The sequence below is a fragment of the Triticum urartu genome, chromosome 6A (genome assembly GCF_056163025.1).
Source record: "Triticum urartu cultivar PI428250 chromosome 6A, HENAU_Tu73, whole genome shotgun sequence".
NCBI lineage: Eukaryota > Viridiplantae > Streptophyta > Magnoliopsida > Poales > Poaceae > Triticum > Triticum urartu.
In genome coordinates, this window is record NC_141878.1 from 545,671,022 (window position 1) to 545,691,118 (window position 20,097).

The 20,097-nt window shown below is 44.9% G+C and overlaps 1 protein-coding gene across 1 annotated transcript; it reads right to left on the reverse strand.

Moving 5' to 3' along the window:
* Positions 1-242: 242 nt before the first annotated feature.
* Positions 243-2,062, reverse strand: LOC147966198 (uncharacterized). The gene is made up of 3 exons (XM_087530748.1): positions 1,453-2,062; positions 1,176-1,371; positions 243-252 (listed from the first exon to the last, which is right to left on the reverse strand). Exons 1-3 carry the CDS (start codon positions 2,060-2,062, stop codon positions 243-245), a joined length of 816 nt encoding a protein of 271 aa, XP_087386874.1.
* Positions 2,063-20,097: the final 18,035 nt, after the last annotated feature.

Here is a 20,097-nt window from a genome sequence, read left to right on the forward strand (position 1 = left end):
ATTCAAATGGTAGTACCTAGTAGTTAACTTATTTATCTGCCCTAAATTAACATCAATAGACATATAATAACCCCAATAACCCCGATAGTAGAAGCTATATTACCGCCTAGGCCGCGCCTAGGGCGCTTAAGCACCGCCTAGGCACTAGGCGAAGGCCAACCGCCTCACTTACGCCTACCGCTTTTTCCAACCTTGCTGCAGGACACACCGACAGAGTACAAGGCGGCAAGCCCCCGGGGCGACTAGTCGAACCTGATTTCAGGCGGAGGAATGAAATAACAAATTCATAGTCATAATACTTATCATATGGATAAAAGGGGTAGCCCTCGAGGGACCCGAAGTCTTCGTACTTAATACAAAAGGTAGCATGGTACATACTGCATCAACTGTAAAATCTTCGAAGGAGACTTGCATTCCATGGGCGCTCTGTTTCCTTGCCGGAGTCGTCCCTCTTGCGCGCCCTGGGCTGCTTGGCATCGATCAGGTAGTAGGAGTCATTGCCCAAGGCTTTGCTGATGATGAAAGGGCCTTCCCAAGGGGCCGAGAGCTTGTGCTGGCCGGCTGTTCGCTGGATCAGCCGGAGCACAAGGACTCCCTCTTGGAAGGATCTTGGCTTGACCTTCCGGCTGTGGTATCGGCGTAGATTCTGCTGGTAGATGGCGGGCCGACTGAGTGCCAACAGCCGGCCCTCTTCCAGCAGATCGACGCCGTCTTCTCGTGCTTCCTTTGCCTCCCCCTCCATGTACATGGTGATGCGAGGTGAGTCGAACTCGATGTCAGTTGGGATGACAGCCTCGGCACCATATACAAGGAAGAAGGGCATGAAGCCAGTTGACTTGTTCGGAGTGGTGCGCACACTCCAGAGGATGGCCGTCAGCTCGTCGAGCCAGCAGCCGGCCGAACGCTCCAGAGGCTCGACCAGTTGGGGCTTGATTCCAGACAAAATGAGGCCGTTTGCTCGCTCAACCTGGCCGTTTGACTATGGATGGGCAACGGACGCTAAGTCCAGTCGGATGCCCTACGTCGCACAAAAACGGGCCAAGGCGCCTTTGGCGAAATTTGTGCCATTGTCGGTGATGATGTTGTGCGGTACGCTGTATCGAGTGGTGATGTCTGCGATGGAAGTCATAGCAGTCGGACCGTTCAGCTTCTTAATTGGCTTTGCTTCTATCCACTTGGCGAATTTGTCCATGGCGACGAGAAGATGAGTCGTGCCGCCGCGTGCTGTCTTGAACGGTCCCACCATGTCCAGTCCCCAGATGGCAAAAGGCCAGACGAGGGGAATGGTCTTGAGTGCAGAAGCCTGCAGATGTTGCTTGGAACTGAACTTCTGGCACCCTTTGCATTTCTTGACCAAGTCTTTGGCGTCTTCTAGAGCAGTCGGCCAGAAAAAACCGTGGCGAAAAGCTTTGGCCACAAGTGATCTTGAGGCCACGTGGTGGCCGCGCTCGCCTTGGTGGATATCCTTGAGGATTGCTTGGCCCTTCTCCGGCTCTACGCAGCGCTGGTACACACCAGTGACACTGCACCTCACATGCTCCCTGTTGACGATGGTGTATGCTGATGCCCGACGTTGCACCTGTCGGGCCGAGATCTCGTCGGTTGGCAGTTCTTTGTTCACCAGAAACTTGAGGATGGGCTCTGCCCATGACGGTGCTTGAATTTCTTCTACCGCCACTATGGCCACTTGTACGAGGGCAGTTGTGTTGGGAAGTGGCGGGTTGGAGTCGGCCGCCGCTTGCTGTGTTGTTAAAGTCCCCGAGCCGACTGCTGAAGTCCCCGAGCCGACTGCTGAAGTACCCGAGTCGATTGCTGCAGTCCCCGGGCCGGGGGCGACTGCTGCAGTCCCCGAGCCACCTGCCGAAGTCCCTAAGCCGACTGTTGCAGCCTTTGAGTCGGATCCGACTGTTCCAGGAGCAGCCGGCACGAAGATAGATTCTGATTCTAGAGAAGGCTTGATCGACGGCTTGCGGAGGCACTGGAGGGAGACGCCGGCTGGTATTGCTTGACGGGTGGAGAGCCGATCTATGCCAGGGTGTCGACTGGCTTGTTGTCGCTTCATGGCTCGTGAAGGAACTCGCACCCTAAAAAGTATCCGCTGAGTTGCTGGACGAGGAAGCGGTAGCTTGCCATGTTTGCATCCTTGGCGTCCCAGTCGCCAGATGACTGCTGGACCACCAAGTCGGAGTCACCATAGCACAGAATCTGGCGAATGCCGAGCACTTTGGCAAGCCGGAGTCCGTGTACTAGTGCCTCGTACTCGGCCACATTGTTGGAGGCGGCAAAATGGATTTGTAGTGTGTATCTGAGCTTCTCGCCTTTGGGAGGGGTGAGGATGATGTCGGCTCCCAAATCGGTGTGCATCTTCGAACCATCAAAGTGCATCCGCCAATAGGTGGAGTCCGGCGCTGGAGGCAGGTACTGGGTCTCGGCCCAGTCGATGAGGAAGTCGGCCAATGATTGGGACTTGATGGTGGTGCGAGGATGGTAGAAGATGGTGTGGGGAGCCAACTCGATGGCCCATTTGGCCACTCGGCCTGAAGCATCTCGGCTGCCAATGATCTGAGCAAGTGGGGCAGTGCAAACAACCATGATGGGGTGCTCTTGAAAATATGGCTTTAACTTCTTAGCGATAAAGTGCACACCATAGCACATCTTCTGGTAGTGGGGCTAGTTTTGCTTGGAAGCCGACAGTACTTCACTCAGATAATACACCGGTCTCTAAACCAGCAGAACCTTCTCGTCTTCCTTGCGCTCAACGACTATGACTGTGCTGACCACCCGGCTAGTGGCGGTGATGTAAAGGAGCATGGGCTCCTTAGCAGCCGGCGCGGCCAGGACAGGCGGTGTGGTCAACATCTTCTTGAGATGGAGAAAAGCCTCATCCGCCTTGTCATTCCACTCGAAGTGAGTGGTTTTCTTCAGGAGCTGGTACAGGGAAGGGCCTTCTCACCTAGCCGACTGATGAAGCGGCTGATGGATGCCAAGCAGCCGGTGAACTTCTGGACGTCTCTCAGTCTGGTAGGCTTCTCCATCCTCTCGATGGCCTTAATCTTCACAGGGTTGCACTCGATGCCGCATTCAGAGACCAGGTAGCCGAGGAGTTGGCCAGCTGGTACTCCGAACACGCACTTCTCTGGGTTGAGCTTGATCTGAAATCGACGCAGATTTTCAAAAGTTTCTTTGAGATCTTCTAGGAGGGTCCCACGCTTCTCCGTCTTCACCACAACATCGTCCACATAGACGTGGGCGTTTCTGCCGAGCTGCTTGAGGAGGCACTTCTGCATGCAATGCTGAAATGTGGCGCTAGCATTCCTCAAGCCGAACGTCATCGTAAGGTAGCACAAGGCTCCAAATAGTGTGATGAAAGGGGTCTTCAGCCTATCAACCGGGTTCAACTTGATCTGGTGGTACCCCAAATATGCATCCAAAAAACTCAACAGCTCGCATCCGGCTGTGGAGTCTATCACTTGGTCAATCCTTAGTAAGGCGAATGGATCTTTGGGGCAAGCTTTGTTGAGGCTGGTATAATCAATACACATGCGCCATTTGTTGTTCTTCTTCAGTACAAGGACCGGGTTGGCTATCCAATCCGGATATCTATACCTACTAATAAAGCAAGGTGCGTTTCTCTGATTTTTCATCCGTTCACCGCAAATAGATTATTATTTTTCTATCCGATGTGGTACTAAACCTTCTATGTTCGTGCAAAAACAATTCATGCAGAATTTTGTATATGGGCCGCGCGCACTATGGCCCCGTAAAGTCAGCCCATTTTTTCCTGCCCATGTAGCAACAAAAAATCCTATTTCCCGCACCAGGCGGTAAATAGTTTCAGGTACGCACGGGGCGCCCAAAACTCAGCGGCCCATTTATGCTTGTGTTTTGTTTCCCTTTTTCTTTTTCTGTTTCATTCTCTTTTTGTTTCCTATTTCTTTTTTATTTTTCCCATTCTAAGTCTATTTTTTATTTTATTTTGAAATTCAAAATTTTCTAAAAAAAATCGCAATTTCATTTTCATTCAAAAATTCATAAGAAATGACGAATTACATAAATGTGTTCCTATTATAAAAAATATTTCAATTTTTTTGTTGTGCTAAAAAATTTAAAAATATCCCCAGTTGTGAAAAAATGACTGTATTTTATTAAAAAATCAATATTTCGAAAAATGCATTTTAAAAATGTTCCAAATTCGGAAAATATGCTTGTGTTTTGTTTCCATATTTCTTTTCTGTTTTGTTCTCTTTTTGCTTTCTATTTATTTTTTATTTTGCTCATTCTAAGTCTATTTTTTTCCTTTTTTCTGAAATTCAAAATTTTCAAAAAATGTTCGCAATTTCATTTTTATTCAAAATTTCATAAAAAAATTACGAATTACATAAATGTGTTCCTACAATAAAAATGTTTGAATTTTTTTGTTGTGCCATAAACAGTTCAAAATTGAAAAAATATTCCCATTTGTTAAAAAATGACGGTATTTTTTAGAAAAATCAATATTTAGAAAAATGCATTGTAAAAATGTTCCAAATTGAAAAATATTTTGTTTTCGCGAAAAGTTCAAAAATTGAAAATAATGTTTTCATTAAAGAAAAAAATTTACTAAAACTCTTCTGAATCTTCAAAACATGTTCCTATTTTTAAAAATTGTTTGCAACTTAAGAAATGTTCGTAGTTTGATAAAAGGTTCATGTTTTTAAGAAATGTTTGTGAATTTCAGGAAATGTTCCATTCAATTTTTTTATTCTTGCTTTGTCCAAAAATGTATGAAATTTAGAAATAAATTGTTTGTAATTTGGAAAATGTTCATGTTGCCAAGTATATTTGGCAGTACATAGTTATCAGTTTTTGAAAAGTTCAAACAAATAAATAAAAATGTTTCGACGTTGCATTATATTCTTTAATATTCACGCTGACCTTTGGTTAACATGACGCGTTTGTTTGAGTGGCTATCGATATGTGGTCTGGTCTTTGAGGTCGTGTGTTCGATCACTCCCATACTGGGCCTGCTCCGCATCCGGCACATCGAGCTAAGTCGGCTTGTTCAAAATAAAGGACACCATAACTTATTGACTTCCATGTGGCAATAAAAGAGAATATGATGGTAATTATAATTGAAATAAATTATGTACGTGCCAATACAAGAGAATACGGACATGTGGGGTCCTTGATCGATTCTTATAATGAGCTAGAGGCATGCAATTTTATTATCCCGTTGCAAAGCACGGGCATGTGTGCTAGCAATTTATCTATATCGATACCTACTAATGCTAATACTAATACTAATACTAATACTAATACTAACACTAATAAAGCAAGGTGCGTTTCTCTGATTTTTTCATCCGTTCATCGCAAATAGATTATTATTTTTCTATCCGATGTGGTACTAAATCTTCTATGTTCGTGCAAAAACAATTCGTGCAAAATTTTGTATATGGGCCGCGCGCACTATGGCCCCGTAAAGTCAGCCCATTTTTTCCTGCCCATGTAGTAACAAAAAAATCCTATTTCCCGCACAAGGCGGTATATAGTTTAAGGTACGCACAGGGTGCCCAAAACTCAACGGCCCATTTATGCTTGTGTTTTGTTTCCCTTTTTCTTTTTCTGTTTCATTCTCTTTTTGTTTCCTGTTTCTTTTTTATTTTTCGCATTCTAAGTCTATTATTATTTTATTTTGAAATTCAAAATTTTCTAAAAAAATCGCAATTTCATTGTCATTGAGAAATTCATAAGAAATGACGAATTACATAAATGTGTTCCTATTATAAAAAATGTTTGGATTTTTTTGTTGTGCTAAAAAAATTTCAAAAATTTAAAAATATCCCCATTTGTGAAAAAATGACTGTATTTTATTAAAAAGTCAATATTTAGAAAAATGCATTTTAAAAATGTCCCAAATTCGGAAAATATGCTTGTGTTTTGTTTCCATATTTCTTTTTCTGTTTTGTTCTCTTTTTGCTTTCTATTTCTTTTTTATTTTGCCCATTCTAAGTCTTTTTTTTTCTTTTTTTTGAAATAAAAATTTTCGTAAAATGTTCGAAATTTCATTTGTATTCAAAAATTCATAAAAAATTACGAATTACATAAATTTGTTCCTATAATAAAAATGTGTGGATTTTTTTTGTTGTGCCATAAACAGTTCAAAATTGAAAAAATATTCCCATTTGTTAAAAAATGACTGTATTTTTTAGAAAAATCAATATTTAGAAAAATGCATTTAAAAAATGTTCCAAATTGAAAAATATTTTGTCTTCGCGACATGTTCCAAAATTGAAAATAATTTTTTCATTAAAGAATTTTTTTACTAAAACTCTTCTGAATCTTCAAAACATGTTCCTATTTTAAAAAAAAATCGCAACTTAAAAAATGTTCGTAGTTTGATAAAAGGTTCATGTTTTTAAGAAATGTTTGTGAATTTCAGGAAAGGTTCCATTCAATTTTTTTATTCTTGCTTTGTCCAAAAATGTATGGAATTTAGAAAAAAAACTGTTCGTAATTTGGAAAATGTTCACGTTGCCAAGTTCAAACAAATAAATAAAAATGTTTCGACATTGCATTATATTCTTTAATATTCACGCTGACCATTGGTTAACATGACGCCTTTGTTTGAGTGGCTATTGATATGTGGTCTGGTCTTTGAGGTCGTGTGTTCGATCACTCCCATACTGGGCCTGCTCCGCATCCGGCACATCGAGCTAAGTCGGCTTGTTCAAAATAAAGGACACCATAACTTATTGACTTCCATGTGGCAATAAAAGAGACTGATGGTAACTATAATTGAAATAAATTATGTATGTGCCAATACAAGAGAATACAGACATGTGGGGTCCTTGATCGATTCTTATAATGAGCTAGAGGCATGCAATTTTATTATCCCGTTGCAAAGCACGGGCATGTGTGCTAGCAATTTATCTATATCTATACCTACTAATGCTAATACTAATACTAATACTAATACTAATATATACTAATAAAGCAAGGTGCGTTTCTCTGATTTTTTCATCCGTTCACCGCAAATAGATTATTATTTTTCTATCTGATGTGGTACTAAATCTTCTATGTTCGTGCAAAAACAATTCGTGCAGAATTTTGTATATGGGCCGCGCGCACTATGGCCCCGTAAAGTCAGCCCATTTTTTCCTGCCGATGTAGCAACAAAAAATCCTATTTCCCGCACAAGGCGGTAAATAGTTTCAGGTACGCACAGGCCACCCAAAACTCAACGGCCCATTCATGCTTGTATTTTGTTTCCCTTTTTCTTTTTTTGTTTCATTCTATTTTTGTTTCCTGTTTCTTTTTTATTTTTCCCATTCTAAGTCTATTTTTTATTTTATTTTGAAATTCAAAATTTTCTAAAAAAATCGCAATTTCATTTTCATTCAGAAATTAATAAGAAATGACGAATTACATAAATGTGTTCCTATTATAAAAAATGTTTGGATTTTTTTGTTGTGCTAAAAATATTTCAAAAATTTAAAAATATCCCCATTTGTGAAAAAATGACTGTATTTTATTAAAAAAATCAATATTTAGAAAAATGCATTTTAAAAATGTTCCAAATTCAGAAAATATGCTTGTGTTTTGTTTCCATATTTCTTTTTCTGTTTTGTTCTCTTTTTGCTTTCTATTTATTTTTTATTTTGCCCATTCTAAGTCATTTTTTCTCTTTTTTTTGAAATTCAAAATTTTCGAATTTTTTTCGAAATTTCTTTTGTATTCAAAAATTCATAAAAAATTACGAATTACATAAATTTGTTCCTATAATAAAAATGTGTGGATTTTTGTTGTTGTTCAATAAACAGTTCAAAATTGAAAAAATATTCCCATTTGTTAAAAAATGACGGTATTTTTTAGAAAAATCAATATTTAGAAAAATGCATTTAAAAAATGTTCCAAATTGAAAAATATTTTGTCTTCGCGACATGTTCCAAAATTGAAAATAATGTTTTCATTAAAGAATATTTTTTACTAAAACTCTTCTCAATCTTCAAAACATGTTCCTATTTTTTTTAAAAAATTGCAACTTAAAAAATGTTCGTAGTTTGATAAAAGGTTCATGTTTTTAAGAAATGTTTGTGAATTTCAGGAAAGGTTCCATTCAATTTTTTTATTCTTGCTTTGTCCAAAAATGTATGGAATTTAGAAAAAAAACTGTTCGTAATTTGGAAAATGTTCACGTTGCCAAGTATATTTGGCAATACATAGTTATCAGTTTTTGAAAAGTTCAAACAAATAAATAAAAATGTTTCGACGCTGCATTATATTCTTTAATATTCACGCTGACCATTGGTTAACATGACGCGTTTGTTTGAGTGGCTATCGATATGTGGTCTGGTCTTTGAGGTCGTGTGTTCGATCACTCCCATACTGGGCCTGCTCCGCATCCGGCACATCGAGCTAAGTCGGCTTGTTCAAAATAAAGGACACCATAACTTATTGACTTCCATGTGGCAATAAAAGAGAATATGATGGTAACTATAATTGAAATAAATTATGTACGTGCCAATACAAGAGAATACAGACATGTGGGGGTCTTGATTGATTCTTATAATGAGCTAGAGGCATGCAATTTTATTATCCCGTTGCAAAGCACGGGCATGTGTGCTAGCAATTTATCTATATCTATTCCTACTAATGCTAATACTAATACTAATACTAATACTAATACTAATACTAATACTAATACTAATATATACAAATAAAGCAAGGTGCGTTTCTCTTTTGTTTCCCTTTTTCTTTTTCTGTTTCATTCTCTTTTTGTTTCCTGTTTCTTTTTTATTTTTCCCATTCTAAGTCTATTTTTTATTTTATTTTTAAATTCAAAATTTTCTAAAAAAATCGCAATTTCATTTTCATTCAGAAATTCATAAGAAATGACGAATTACATAAATGTGTTCCTATTATAAAAACTGTTTGGATTTTTTTGTTGTGCTAAAAAAATTTCAAAAATTTAAAAATATCCCCATTTGTGAAAAAATGACTGTATTTTATTAAAAAATCAATATTTAGAAAAATGCATTTTAAAAATGTTCGAAATTCGGAAAATATGCTTGTGTTTTGTTTCCATATTTCTTTTTCTGTTTTATTCCCTTTTTGCTTTCTATTTCTTTTTTATTTTACCCATTCTAAGTCTATTTTTTTTCTTTTTTTTGAAATTCAAAAGTTTCAAAAAATGCTTGCAATTTCATTTTTATTCAAAAATTCGTAAAAAATTACGAATTACATAAATGAGTTCCTATAATAAAAATGTGTGGATTTTTTTTGTTGTTCAGAATTCCAAATTCTTGTTGCTATTTTAAAAAATATTTGGAACTTGCAAAAGGTTGCCCATATTTTGAAAAAAAAATTAAAAAAAATTGTTAAAGATTTCTAAAAATAAAATGGCATTATAAAAATGCTCCAAATTTGTAAAATATTTATATTTTAGTAAAACTTTCAAAATTTAAAATAATGTTCGTGTATAAAATATACAGATTTTCTAAAAATCTTATGAATTTTCAACACATGTTCCTGTTTTAAAAAAATGTTCACAAATTCTAATAATTTTCCTGTTTTTAAAAAAGGTGATGTTTTTAGAAAATGTTTGTGAATTTTAAAAGATGTTTCCTTTCATATTTTGGTCTCATTTTTTCGAAAGTGTGCATAATTTCAAAAACTATTTAAGATTAAAAAAATTGTTCATGTTTCCTAGATTATTTAGAAACTTCGGACCTTAAAATCCCTTCGATTGAAAGGATTAAATGACGAACAAAACTCTTAAATGCCCTCGATTAATTAATGGAAAAATAGCCGACTGAATCCTTCACACATGGCCAAACCGAGAACTAAATATTCTTTTTTGTGTGCACACAGGGTTTTTGCTTGCACATATAATTCCCACTGACTTTAAATGCATACTATCTTATCTCCCGTTGCAACGCACGGGTATATGTGCTAGTAATACTTACATAATGAAGCCGGCTGCTAGGAGCCGGGCTAGCTCTTCACCAACAATTCTTCCCTTCTCTTCCGACAGGCGGTGGAGGGGCTGCTTGACCGGTTTGGCGTCAGGTCGGACGTGTAGCTTGTGCTCGGCAAGATCCATCGGAACACCCGGCATGTCTTTGGGAGACCATGCAAAGATGTCTCGATTCTCATGGAGAAAATCGACGAGCTCGCTATCCTACTTGCTATCGAGGTTTGCACCTATGACAGCGTACCTCTCCGGGTGCTCTGGGTCCAACGGTATCTTCTTTGTCTCCTTGGCCGGCTTGAAGGAACCTTCAGCTTCTGACTCCTTGGGATGAGGGGACATGTCCAGCTGCTTGCCGGCCATGGCCACAACTCGGTCAAGGAGCCGCTTCTCGGCAGCGATCACAAGGGACTCGGCCAGCCGACTGCTAGCGGCCGCACAGGCGGACGACTTCTGGTAATCTCCGGAGATGGTAATAACACCCTTGGTGCTTGGCATCTTCATCTTGAGGTAATCATAGTGCGGCACCGCCATGAACTTGGCCAGGGCAAGTCGGCCAAGCAGTGCATGCTAAGGGCTCTCAAGGTTAACCACTTCAAACCAGATGGGCTCTCGGCAGAAATGATATTTGTCTCCAAAGAGGACATCTATCTTGATCTTGCCGATTGGTGAGTGAGATAGGCCAGGAACTATGCCATGGAAGATAGTTCGACTGGGCAGGAGATGCTTCGGCTTGATGTTAAATTTCTCCATGGTGTCGCGGTACAAGATGTTGATGCTGCTACCGCCATCTATCAAGACTCGGGAGAAGCGAGCAGCTCGCCTCTCTATAGCAAAGGTGGCTTCCAACACCAGAGCGTAAGAACCTCGATAAGGCATTACTTCCGGGTGATCAGCTCGGCTCCAACTGGTTGGCTTTTCTGGCCAGTGCATGAACTCTGGGGCTTCTGTAGCTACGACATTCACCTCTCGAGACTGCTGGCGACGGCTGCGCCTGTCGTCGGCCATGCTGGTGAAGACGACGTAGGCTCCTTGCTCTTTTGGGTACTCATCTTGGATGGATGCAACTGGCCGGGCCACCGACTGTGGAGGAGGAGGCGGCGGTGTAACGCCCCAGTTATACTTTCCATATTTGTATCCAACTCTTGCCGTTTCCGGCATTAAGTTATATTTATTTCTCGGGTTCGGGTCTTTGTCTCCGTGTGTTGTTTTATTTTCCGTGCATCTCTTATCATGTCATCACGTGCATTGCATTTGCATACATGTTCATCTCATGCATTCGAGCATTTTCCCCGTTGTCCGTTTTGCATTCCGGCGCTTCGTTCTCCTCCGGTGGCCTTTTCTAGCGTTCTTTCGTGTGTGGGGATTAAACATTTCCGGATTGGACCGAGACTTGCCATGCGGCCTTGGTTTACTACCGGTAGACCGCCTGTCAAGTTTCGTATCATTTGGACTTCGTTTGATACTCCAACGGTTAACCGAGGGACCGAAAAGGCCTCGTGTGTGTTGCAGCCCAACACCCCCCAAATTTGACTCAAAACCCACCAAACCCTGCTCCATGTCCTAGAGCGTTCGATCACGATCGCGTGGGCGAAAACCGCACCTCATTTGGACTCTCCTAGCTCCCTCTATGCCTATTTAAAGGCCCCCCATTTTCGGATCTCGGATTCTCCCCGTCCTCCTCCTAAAAAAAACAGATCAAACCCCCCCCCCCACCGACGGATGTGTCCGGATCCGGCCGGACAACGTCCGCCCGATCCGCCTCGCCCACGTGGCCCGCCCGATCCGCCTCGCCCACGTGGCCCGCTGCCGCCGCACCGACGGGCCCGCGCGGAGCCCGAGGCCGCCTCGCCGCCACCCGCCTCCTCCTTCGCCCGAGGCCGCCGGCGCCGCCCCGCCGCCGCCCGCATCGGCGCCGGACGCCGCCGCCTCTCCTCGCCCCCGCACCGCCTCCTCGCCGCGCCGCCGCGGGACGCCGCCCCCGCCGGCGCCGCCGACCGCCGCCGCCCCGCCCTCCGGTCCCCTCGTCGCCGGCCGCTGCCTCCTTCCCCGTCGTCGCCGGTGAACAGTACCGCCGCTGCCTCGGTATCCGTGCCCGATCCAGATCTGGATCTGGGACATTTCGGTTGACTTTCTCCTCCCGAAACCCTAATTTTCGAGCAATCTTTAACTGCTTGTATCTCCGCAACCGTAGCTCCGTTTTGGGCGTATGATATATCAAAATCTTCGTCTCGACATGTACATCATTTCATTCCATTGCATCATTTGCATTTGAGGTCATCTTGTTGCCCAAAATGCTGTTAGAAGGAGCCTTCGTGAGTTAAATTGCAGATCCGTTAGTTCATCATGCACTTTTGTCATTTTTGCCATGTTTAATCCGTGCATGATATGCCTGTGCCCCTTTGGGATGAATTGTTAAGCATTTTGTCTTCTTTCCAGAGGTGCCACCCATGCATTTTTAGGATGTGTGTGTTGTCTTGTGAAAGCTTGCGAAGAGAGGTACCTGAGATTGCTGATTTCAGGGACTTAGTGATTTTCACTAAGTCTGGGATATTTTAGTTCATGATGCCATATGTCCAGCTTGTTTCCTAGTGATCCGTGTCTCTTTTGAGGATGATCAGTAAGGGAGTTTCGATATTTATGTTATGTTCTATCCGTCCATGTCTTTGTTTGCATATGTGGAGTGCTCTGGGTTGACTCAATCGAGCTCAACTTTTACTTCGTTGTTAATCTGGGCAGATCGTCAACTTGTTTGCGATTTTGCCGATGCTACCGTTAGTGTTCCATGCATGCTTTGCCTTTGTTCTTGCCATGTGTAGCTAGCATATTGTGTCTTCTTTCTGGATATATGCTTGCCTTGCCATTACTTGCACCGTAGTGAGTGCATCGAGCTCGTTTACATGCCTTCGTGAGTTATAATTTCAGCATGTCTCAGTTTTCACTAAGTCTGAAAACTGATTGTGTTCGAGCTATGCTCGTGAGCTCGGTAGAGTATTTTGTGAACCCTTTTGGCCCTAGGTCACTTTGGGTGTTTTGTTAAGCTTATTGAGTAGCTCCATGCCATGTTCTTAATTGTCATGTTCAGGTTATCTATCATGTTGTTTTGCTGCTCCGAAGAGAGCATCGTGATCTGAAATTTCAGACAAGTGTTAATTTCACTAAGTCTGGAATCTGTTTTGCATTTGCGATTTTGCCATGCTTGTTTGAACCTCTTAATGGATGAATTTGCCTATGGCTCAGTGCTAGTGTTTTGTTAACCATCTTGTGTAAATCACTTCCATGTATTTTGTTTTCATGTTTGGTGGCTGTAGCATGTTCATTTCGTTGCATTTAGATGCCTACTTGCTGTAAATCGCAGACCGGTGTCATATCTTAAAACGCTTGCCATTTCCAAACCGTAACTCCGATTCCAATGATCTTTATATCGTTTTCAAGCGATTTCACTCCCTCTATCCAGTGGAACCCTTGGAATTCCACGTTGAGGCCAGGTTCATGCATTTCCTGTCATATCTTGCATTTTGCATCCCGCATCGCATCCCGCATAGCATGTCATCATTTCATCATATTGCTTGGTCTTGCACGTGGTTGATTGTATCCTTGTTGCTTGTTTTTCTTGTTTGGGTAGAGCCGGGAGACGAGTTCGCTACCGAGGAGCCCGTTGAGTTTTCTTGTGAGGATCCAGTCAGCTTTGACAACTGTGCAGGCAAGATGATCATACCCTCGAAATCACTACTATCTTTGCTATGCTAGTTTGCTCGCTCTTTTGCTTTGCCACTGCTACGATGCCTAACACTTGCTTGTCAGCCTCCCAATTGCATGATTGAACCTCTAACCTACCATTGTCCTAGCAAACCGTTGATTGGCTATGTTACCGCTTTGCTCAGCCCTTCTTATAGCGTTGTTAGTTGCAGGTGAAGATTGGAGCCGTTCCTTACTGGAACATTTATTTACTTGTTGGGATATCATTATATTGCCATGTTATCTTAATGCATCTATATACTTGGTAAAGGGTGGAAGGCTCGGCCTCTCGCCTAGTGTTTTGTTCCACTCTTGCCGCCCTAGTTTCCGTCATATCAGTGTTATGTTCCCGGATTTGCGTTCCTTACGCGGTTGCGTTATAATGGGAACCCCTTGATAGTTCGCCTTGTTTAAAGCTTTTCCAGCAATGCCCAACCTTGGTTTTACCATTTGCCTCCTAGCCTTTTCTTTCCCTTGGGTTCTGCAGACTCAAGGGTCATCTTATTTTAATCCCCCCGAGCCAGTGCTCCTCTGAGTGTTGGTCCCATTGAGCGATGTCCGAGGCTACCAGGGGCAACTCTGGGCTGGCTTACCCGACGTCTGGCTCATCTGAGTGTGCCCTGAGAAAGAGATATGTGCAGGTCCTATCGGGATTTGTCGGCACATTCGGGCGGTGTTGCTGGTCTTGTTTTAACCTGTCGAATTGTCTTGTTGTACCGGGTTACCGAGTCTGATCGGTGTGTCTCGGGTGGAGGTCTTATCCTTCGTTGACCGTGAGAGCTTGTCATGGGCTAAGTTGGGACTCCCCTGCAGGGATTGAACTTTCGAAAGCCGTGCCCGCGGTTATGGGCAGATGGGAATTTGTTAATGTCCGGTTGTAGATAACTTAAACCTTAATTAATTAAAATGAATCAACTGAGTGTGTTGCCGTGATGGCCTCTTCTCGGCGGAGTCCGGGAAGTGGACACAGTGTTGGAGTAATGCTTGCGCAGGTTGTTCCCTCTAGTTTCTCGCTCGTGCTTTGCCTCCTCTTCTCGCTCTCCTTTGCGAATAAGTTAGCCACCCTATATGCTAGTCGCTTGCTGCAACTCCACATATATCTGCCTTATTCATTCCTATTAGCTTAAATAGTCTTGATCGCGTGGGTGTGAGATTGCTGAGTCCCTGTGGCTCACAGTTACTACAACTCCAGATGCAGGTCCAGGTGATTCCGCTCCAGGTGACGAGTATGAGCTCAAGTGGGAGTTCGACGAGGACTCTCAGCGTTATTATGTTTCCTTTCCCGATGATCAGTAGTGGTGCCTAGTTGGGGTTCGATTCAGGGCCTTGTCGCATGTTGGGTTCTTTTCCATTTTGGCGCCGTAGTCGGGCCATGAGTGATTGCTTGATGGATGTTATTTGTGTACTCTGATGTGACGTGGCGAGTGTAAGCCAACTATGTTATCTCCCCCTTTTATTATGTATTACATGGGATGTTGTAATGATTGCCTGACTTGCGACATTGCTTTCAATGCGGTTATGTCTCTAAGTCGTGCCTCGACACGTGGGAGCTATAGCCGCATCGAGGGCGTTACAGGCGGCGGCTGGCCAGCAGGCGGAGGAGGCAGCAACCCTTCGCCCTTGGAGATTCGGGTGGGCCAGTGACACTTCCGAGTGATGTGGTTCGACGGCTTCACGCCGCTGTGAAACTTGCAGGGTGCATCAACGGTTTGCTCATAGGAGAAGGCGGGAAACCAATTTGGCTTGCCGCCTCTCTGACGTTTGGGAGCAGGCTGCCCCTCTAGCTGCTGGTCTTCGACTATCGCCACTTTCCGGTTGGTGGAAGCCGGCTATGGCACCTTGCGCTTGTTATCGTTTTGTTGCTGATGCCGACTGGTGTCGCCATCCAGAATCTGAGGGGCCTGAGGAGCCACTTTGCCGGATGCATCAACTTGACTCTCCGTTTTCATGGAGGAGTCGGCCGTAGCGTACTTGTCCGCTATGATCAGCAGCTCGTCGAGAGTCGTCGGCTCGTCGCAGAGAAGTCGGTGCTTGAGCAGGGTGCCTCCTCTGCACCCGGCTGTGAAGTACTCGATGGCATGCACCTCGTGCACACCCTCGCAAGAGTTGCGCAGCTCGGCCCAACGCGTGAGGTAGTCGCGAGTCGATTCGGTGGGGCCCTGGACGCACAAGGAGAGCTGGCGGGGCTTGGGCGGCCGCTTGTACGTGCTGGTGAAGTTGCGGATGAAGGCCTCAGTGAAATCTACCCAGCTGTTGATGCTGCGGGGCTTCAGGCTGTTCAGCCATGTCTGGGCGGTGCCCTAGAGCATGAGCGGAACGTATTTCACGGCGACGCGCTTGTTGCCGTTTGCTATGCTGACAGCATGTGGAGTAGTCAACCAGCCAGTCTTCCGGCTTCACCGAGCCGGTATACTTGGGTGTGTCTCTTGGGAGCATGAACCCTTTGGGGGAAGGGCTCATCGCGGATGCAGGGGCTGAAACAAGGCAGGCCACCAGTGCGTCTTCTTCTTCTAACGCCAAGGATCGTTTGAGGCGGTCGATCCGGTGGCAGGCATCATTATCTCCGATTCCTTCTCGGGGGCCAAGCTGGCCACCGAGACTCGGATGATCAACAGGCAGCGGGGAGACGCGCCTTTCTCTGTGTGGGGGAGGCTGGTTGTCGCCTGGTTGTTCCACTGCTCGTGGGCGGCCGTCTTGGTTGCGCTCGATGGTGATGTGCGTCCGGCTGCGGCTTGCAGCCGGCTCTTTGTCTCGTCGTCCATGGGCGGCGCCAGTCGGCGTCTGGGATGTCGCACCGTGTGAGGGAGTCCTGGACTAAGGGGTCCTCAGGCGTCCGGCCTGTTATCCTTTGGGCCGGACTGATGGGCTGTGAAGACATGAAGACCGAAGACTGTACCCGTGTCCGGATTGGACTCTACCTGCCATGGAAGGCAAGCTTGGCAACCGACTATGTAGATTCCCTCTGATTTAACCGACTCCATGTAACCCTAGATCTCTCCGGTGTCTATATAAACCGGAGAGCGTAGTCCGGATACAGAGATACGCATTACCATAGTCATACAGGCTAGACTTCTAGGGTTTAGCCATTACGATCTCGTGGTAGATCAACTCTTGTAACACTCATATTCATCAAGATCAATCAAGCAGGAAGTAGGGTATTACCTCCATAGAGAGGGCCCGAACCTGGGTAAACATCGTGTCCCCTGTCTCCTGTTACCATCGATCCTAGACGCACAGTACGGGACCCCCTACCCGAGATCCGCCGGTTTTGACAACGACATTGGTGCTTTCATTGAGAGTTCCACTGTGCCGTCGCCAAGAGGGTTGATGGCTCGCCTTGTTGTCAAGGATAATATCATCTCCGGAGGAGCCCTAGCCCCAATCCAAACCCTCCGGCTGGGTGGCTTCGTCATGACCGCCAGTTCGGCCCTTAAGTCGACGATGACCTCTCAAGTAGTCAAAAATTGCCTCCGCATTGATCCCAAATACTCCGCTCGGATGGATCCGATAGAGTTATCGTTGTTGAACGAACTCTTGGATCGCATGACCGCCTTGGGGGTTGTTACGGACTACGATCAGGTTGGGCTTAAACCCGACCAGAGAGAAATTAAAACTCTGTCGATCACCCACCAGATAGCGGTAGTCGAGGAGCGGAACAACTCTTCTGCTACATTGAAGACAAATTATATTCGGATCTCCGATCTTGACGGGCCGGATACTCTCTGGCAGAAAGGCGTGTCTCATCCTCCGAACAGAGAGTCGGACGATGAGCCTAAAAAATCAGCCAATATCCCGGAGCCCGAGCTGTCAGGTCCGGTTGATCTTCAAACTCTGGATCCGAAGTCGGTTCAGGGTTCGGATTTAATTCCACCCACCCACCCGGACATAGACGCTCTCATGAGCATCAAACAATAGTCTCAAGAAATGGTCCACCACTTCTGGGCCAGATTCCTCCTTGTCAAAGACAAGGTAAAGGATTGCCGCGACGAAGACGCGATTGTAGCATTTTGCAACAACTACGCGGACGAAGGTATCCTCAACGCCATCAATCACCGCCGCATACTAAAGTTTGCTGACTTAGCAACTATTGTACACAAGTACAGCGCGATGGAAAGCACCCGGAAAACTCAGGCAGCTTGCTGGGAACCATCGATCCCAACTCAACTCCTCATAAAAGCGAAGAGGACGCACCCCCATGGCACGACCAGCCCAACAGTCAAAAAACATAAACCCATTACGCCGCACAGCACTGTTCTGGAGGGATGGCTCAATGGCCCATGCAAAGTACATACAATGCCGGATACTGTGGCAACCCACAACCTTAGAGCATGTTGGATGCTTCGGCAGGTAGCCAAGAGCGGCGAGGACATTCTTATCTAGGACACCTCAGAACTGCACCCTCCAGAAAACAATGACACAAGGGTATTGATGGTCTTCGAGACATTCGCTTCAAACAATAAGAGTAAAAGGGCACTGCGCGATCTCACCGAAGTCTGCCAGGTCGCCATAATTGACCCCTGGAACGACACGGCCATAACCTTTAACGCCAGGGGCGAACCTACATACAGAACAGTCCGAGCGCCAGCCGCATTAGTCCTTAGTCCCATGATGGACGGTTTTCGACTTACAAAAGTCCTCATGGATGGCGGCAGCGGACTAAACCTCATTTACGAGGATACGCTCCAGAAGATGGAAATAGAGAGGAGCTGCATCAAGAAAAGCAGCACAACCTTTCGAGGTATCATTCCCAGTCGGGAAGCGTGGTGTGCGGGAAAAATTACACTTGATGTGGTATTCGGCATGCTGAAGAATTATCGGTCCGAAGAAATAACTTTCCAGGTGGCCCCTTTCAATAGTGGATATCACGCCCTTTTAGGGCGAGAGGCCTTCATGCGCTTTCAAGTAGTACCTCATTATGGGTATATGAAGCTAAAAATGCCCGGGCCTAATGGAATAATCACCCTCGTCAGCGACCCGGATATAGCACTCCGCGCTGAGAACAAAACAACATCCCTGGCCCTCGAGGCATTATCAGAGGCCCTTGCGGCCGAAGAATTAACCACACTACGCTCCACTGTGGATAGGGACGATGCGATCCTGGACAAACGACCCAAATCCACTTCCTTCAAGCCAGCAGAAGAAATAGTGAAATTTCAGGTCCATCCAACAGACCCGAAGAAGACAGCATCTATTGGAGTGAAACTCAGCCCCATAGTTGACGCCTCATTACGAGAATTCTTGCGCGAAACTGGGATATATTCGCCTGGCACCCCTCAGATACGCCAGGAATCCCGCGCGAGTTGGCCGAACACAGCCTCAACATACCGAAGGGATACAAGCCAGTCAAACAAACACTGCGGCGTTTTTCCGAACCCAAATGGCAAGCTATGGGGGAAGAGCTAGCCAAACTCATCGAGGCCGGATTCATTAGAGATATTAAACATCTGGACTGGCTGGCAAACCTGGTAATGGTACCAAAGAAGGATAAATCTTGGCGCCTGTGCGTCGATTTCAACGACCTTAATAAGGCTTGCCCTAAGGATCCCTTCCCCTCCCTCGCATTGATCAAATCATTGACGCTACCGCAGGACATGACTCGCTGTGCTTCCTTGACGCATATTCCGGATACCATCAAATCAAAATGAGGGAGTCCGATCAAGCCGCAACAACATTCATTACGCCATACAGGCCGTTTTGCTTCAATACCATGCCTTTTGGGCTCAAGAACGTCGGCGCCACCTACCAGTGCATGATCCAAACATGCCTCGAGAAACAAATCGGCAAGACAGTGGAGGCTTACGTGGACGACGCCGTCATCAAAACCAGACACGTCGATACACTAATAGACGATCTGCGTCTCACATTCGACAACCTCCGCGCATACGACATCAAGCTTAACCCGGAAAAGTGCGTCTTCGGCGTCCCCGCCGGAAAACTGCTGGGCTTCATCGTTTCCAACAGAGGGATTGAAGCAAATACAGCCAAAATCCAAGCTCTGTCACAATTGGCTACGCCAACCGAACTTAAACAAGTCCAAAAACTCACGGGGTGCGTGGCAGCTTTGAGCCGCTTTATCTCCAGGTTGGGGGAAAAGGCGCTGCCACTTTACCGCCTTCTACGGCATTCCGATAACTTTAAGTGGACAGACGCGGCGACGGTCGGACTGGAAGAAATAAAAGCCCCTCTGGCAAGCAACCCAATCCTGGCCGCGCCAAATGTCGGCGAACCAATGCTCCTTTATATATCGGCAACACACCAGGTGGTGAGCGCCGTACTCGTCTTCGAGCGAGAACAAGACGGACACAAATTTCCGCTCCAAAAGCTGGTATACTACGTATCCACCGTCCTCACACCATGCAAATTCCGGTACCCTCATTATCAAAAGATAGCATATGCAGTCTTCATGGCAT

Bases quoted from the DNA above. Each gene is read 5' to 3' on its own strand.
- LOC147966198 (XM_087530748.1), bottom strand. From the start codon at position 2,062: ATGAAGCGACAACAAGCCAGTCGACACCCTGGCATAGATCGGCTCTCC. The intron at 1,372-1,452 runs GCGAGCGCGGCC...CGACTGCTCTAG, and splicing joins CCTCAAGGATATCCACCAAG to AAGACGCCAAAGACTTGGTC.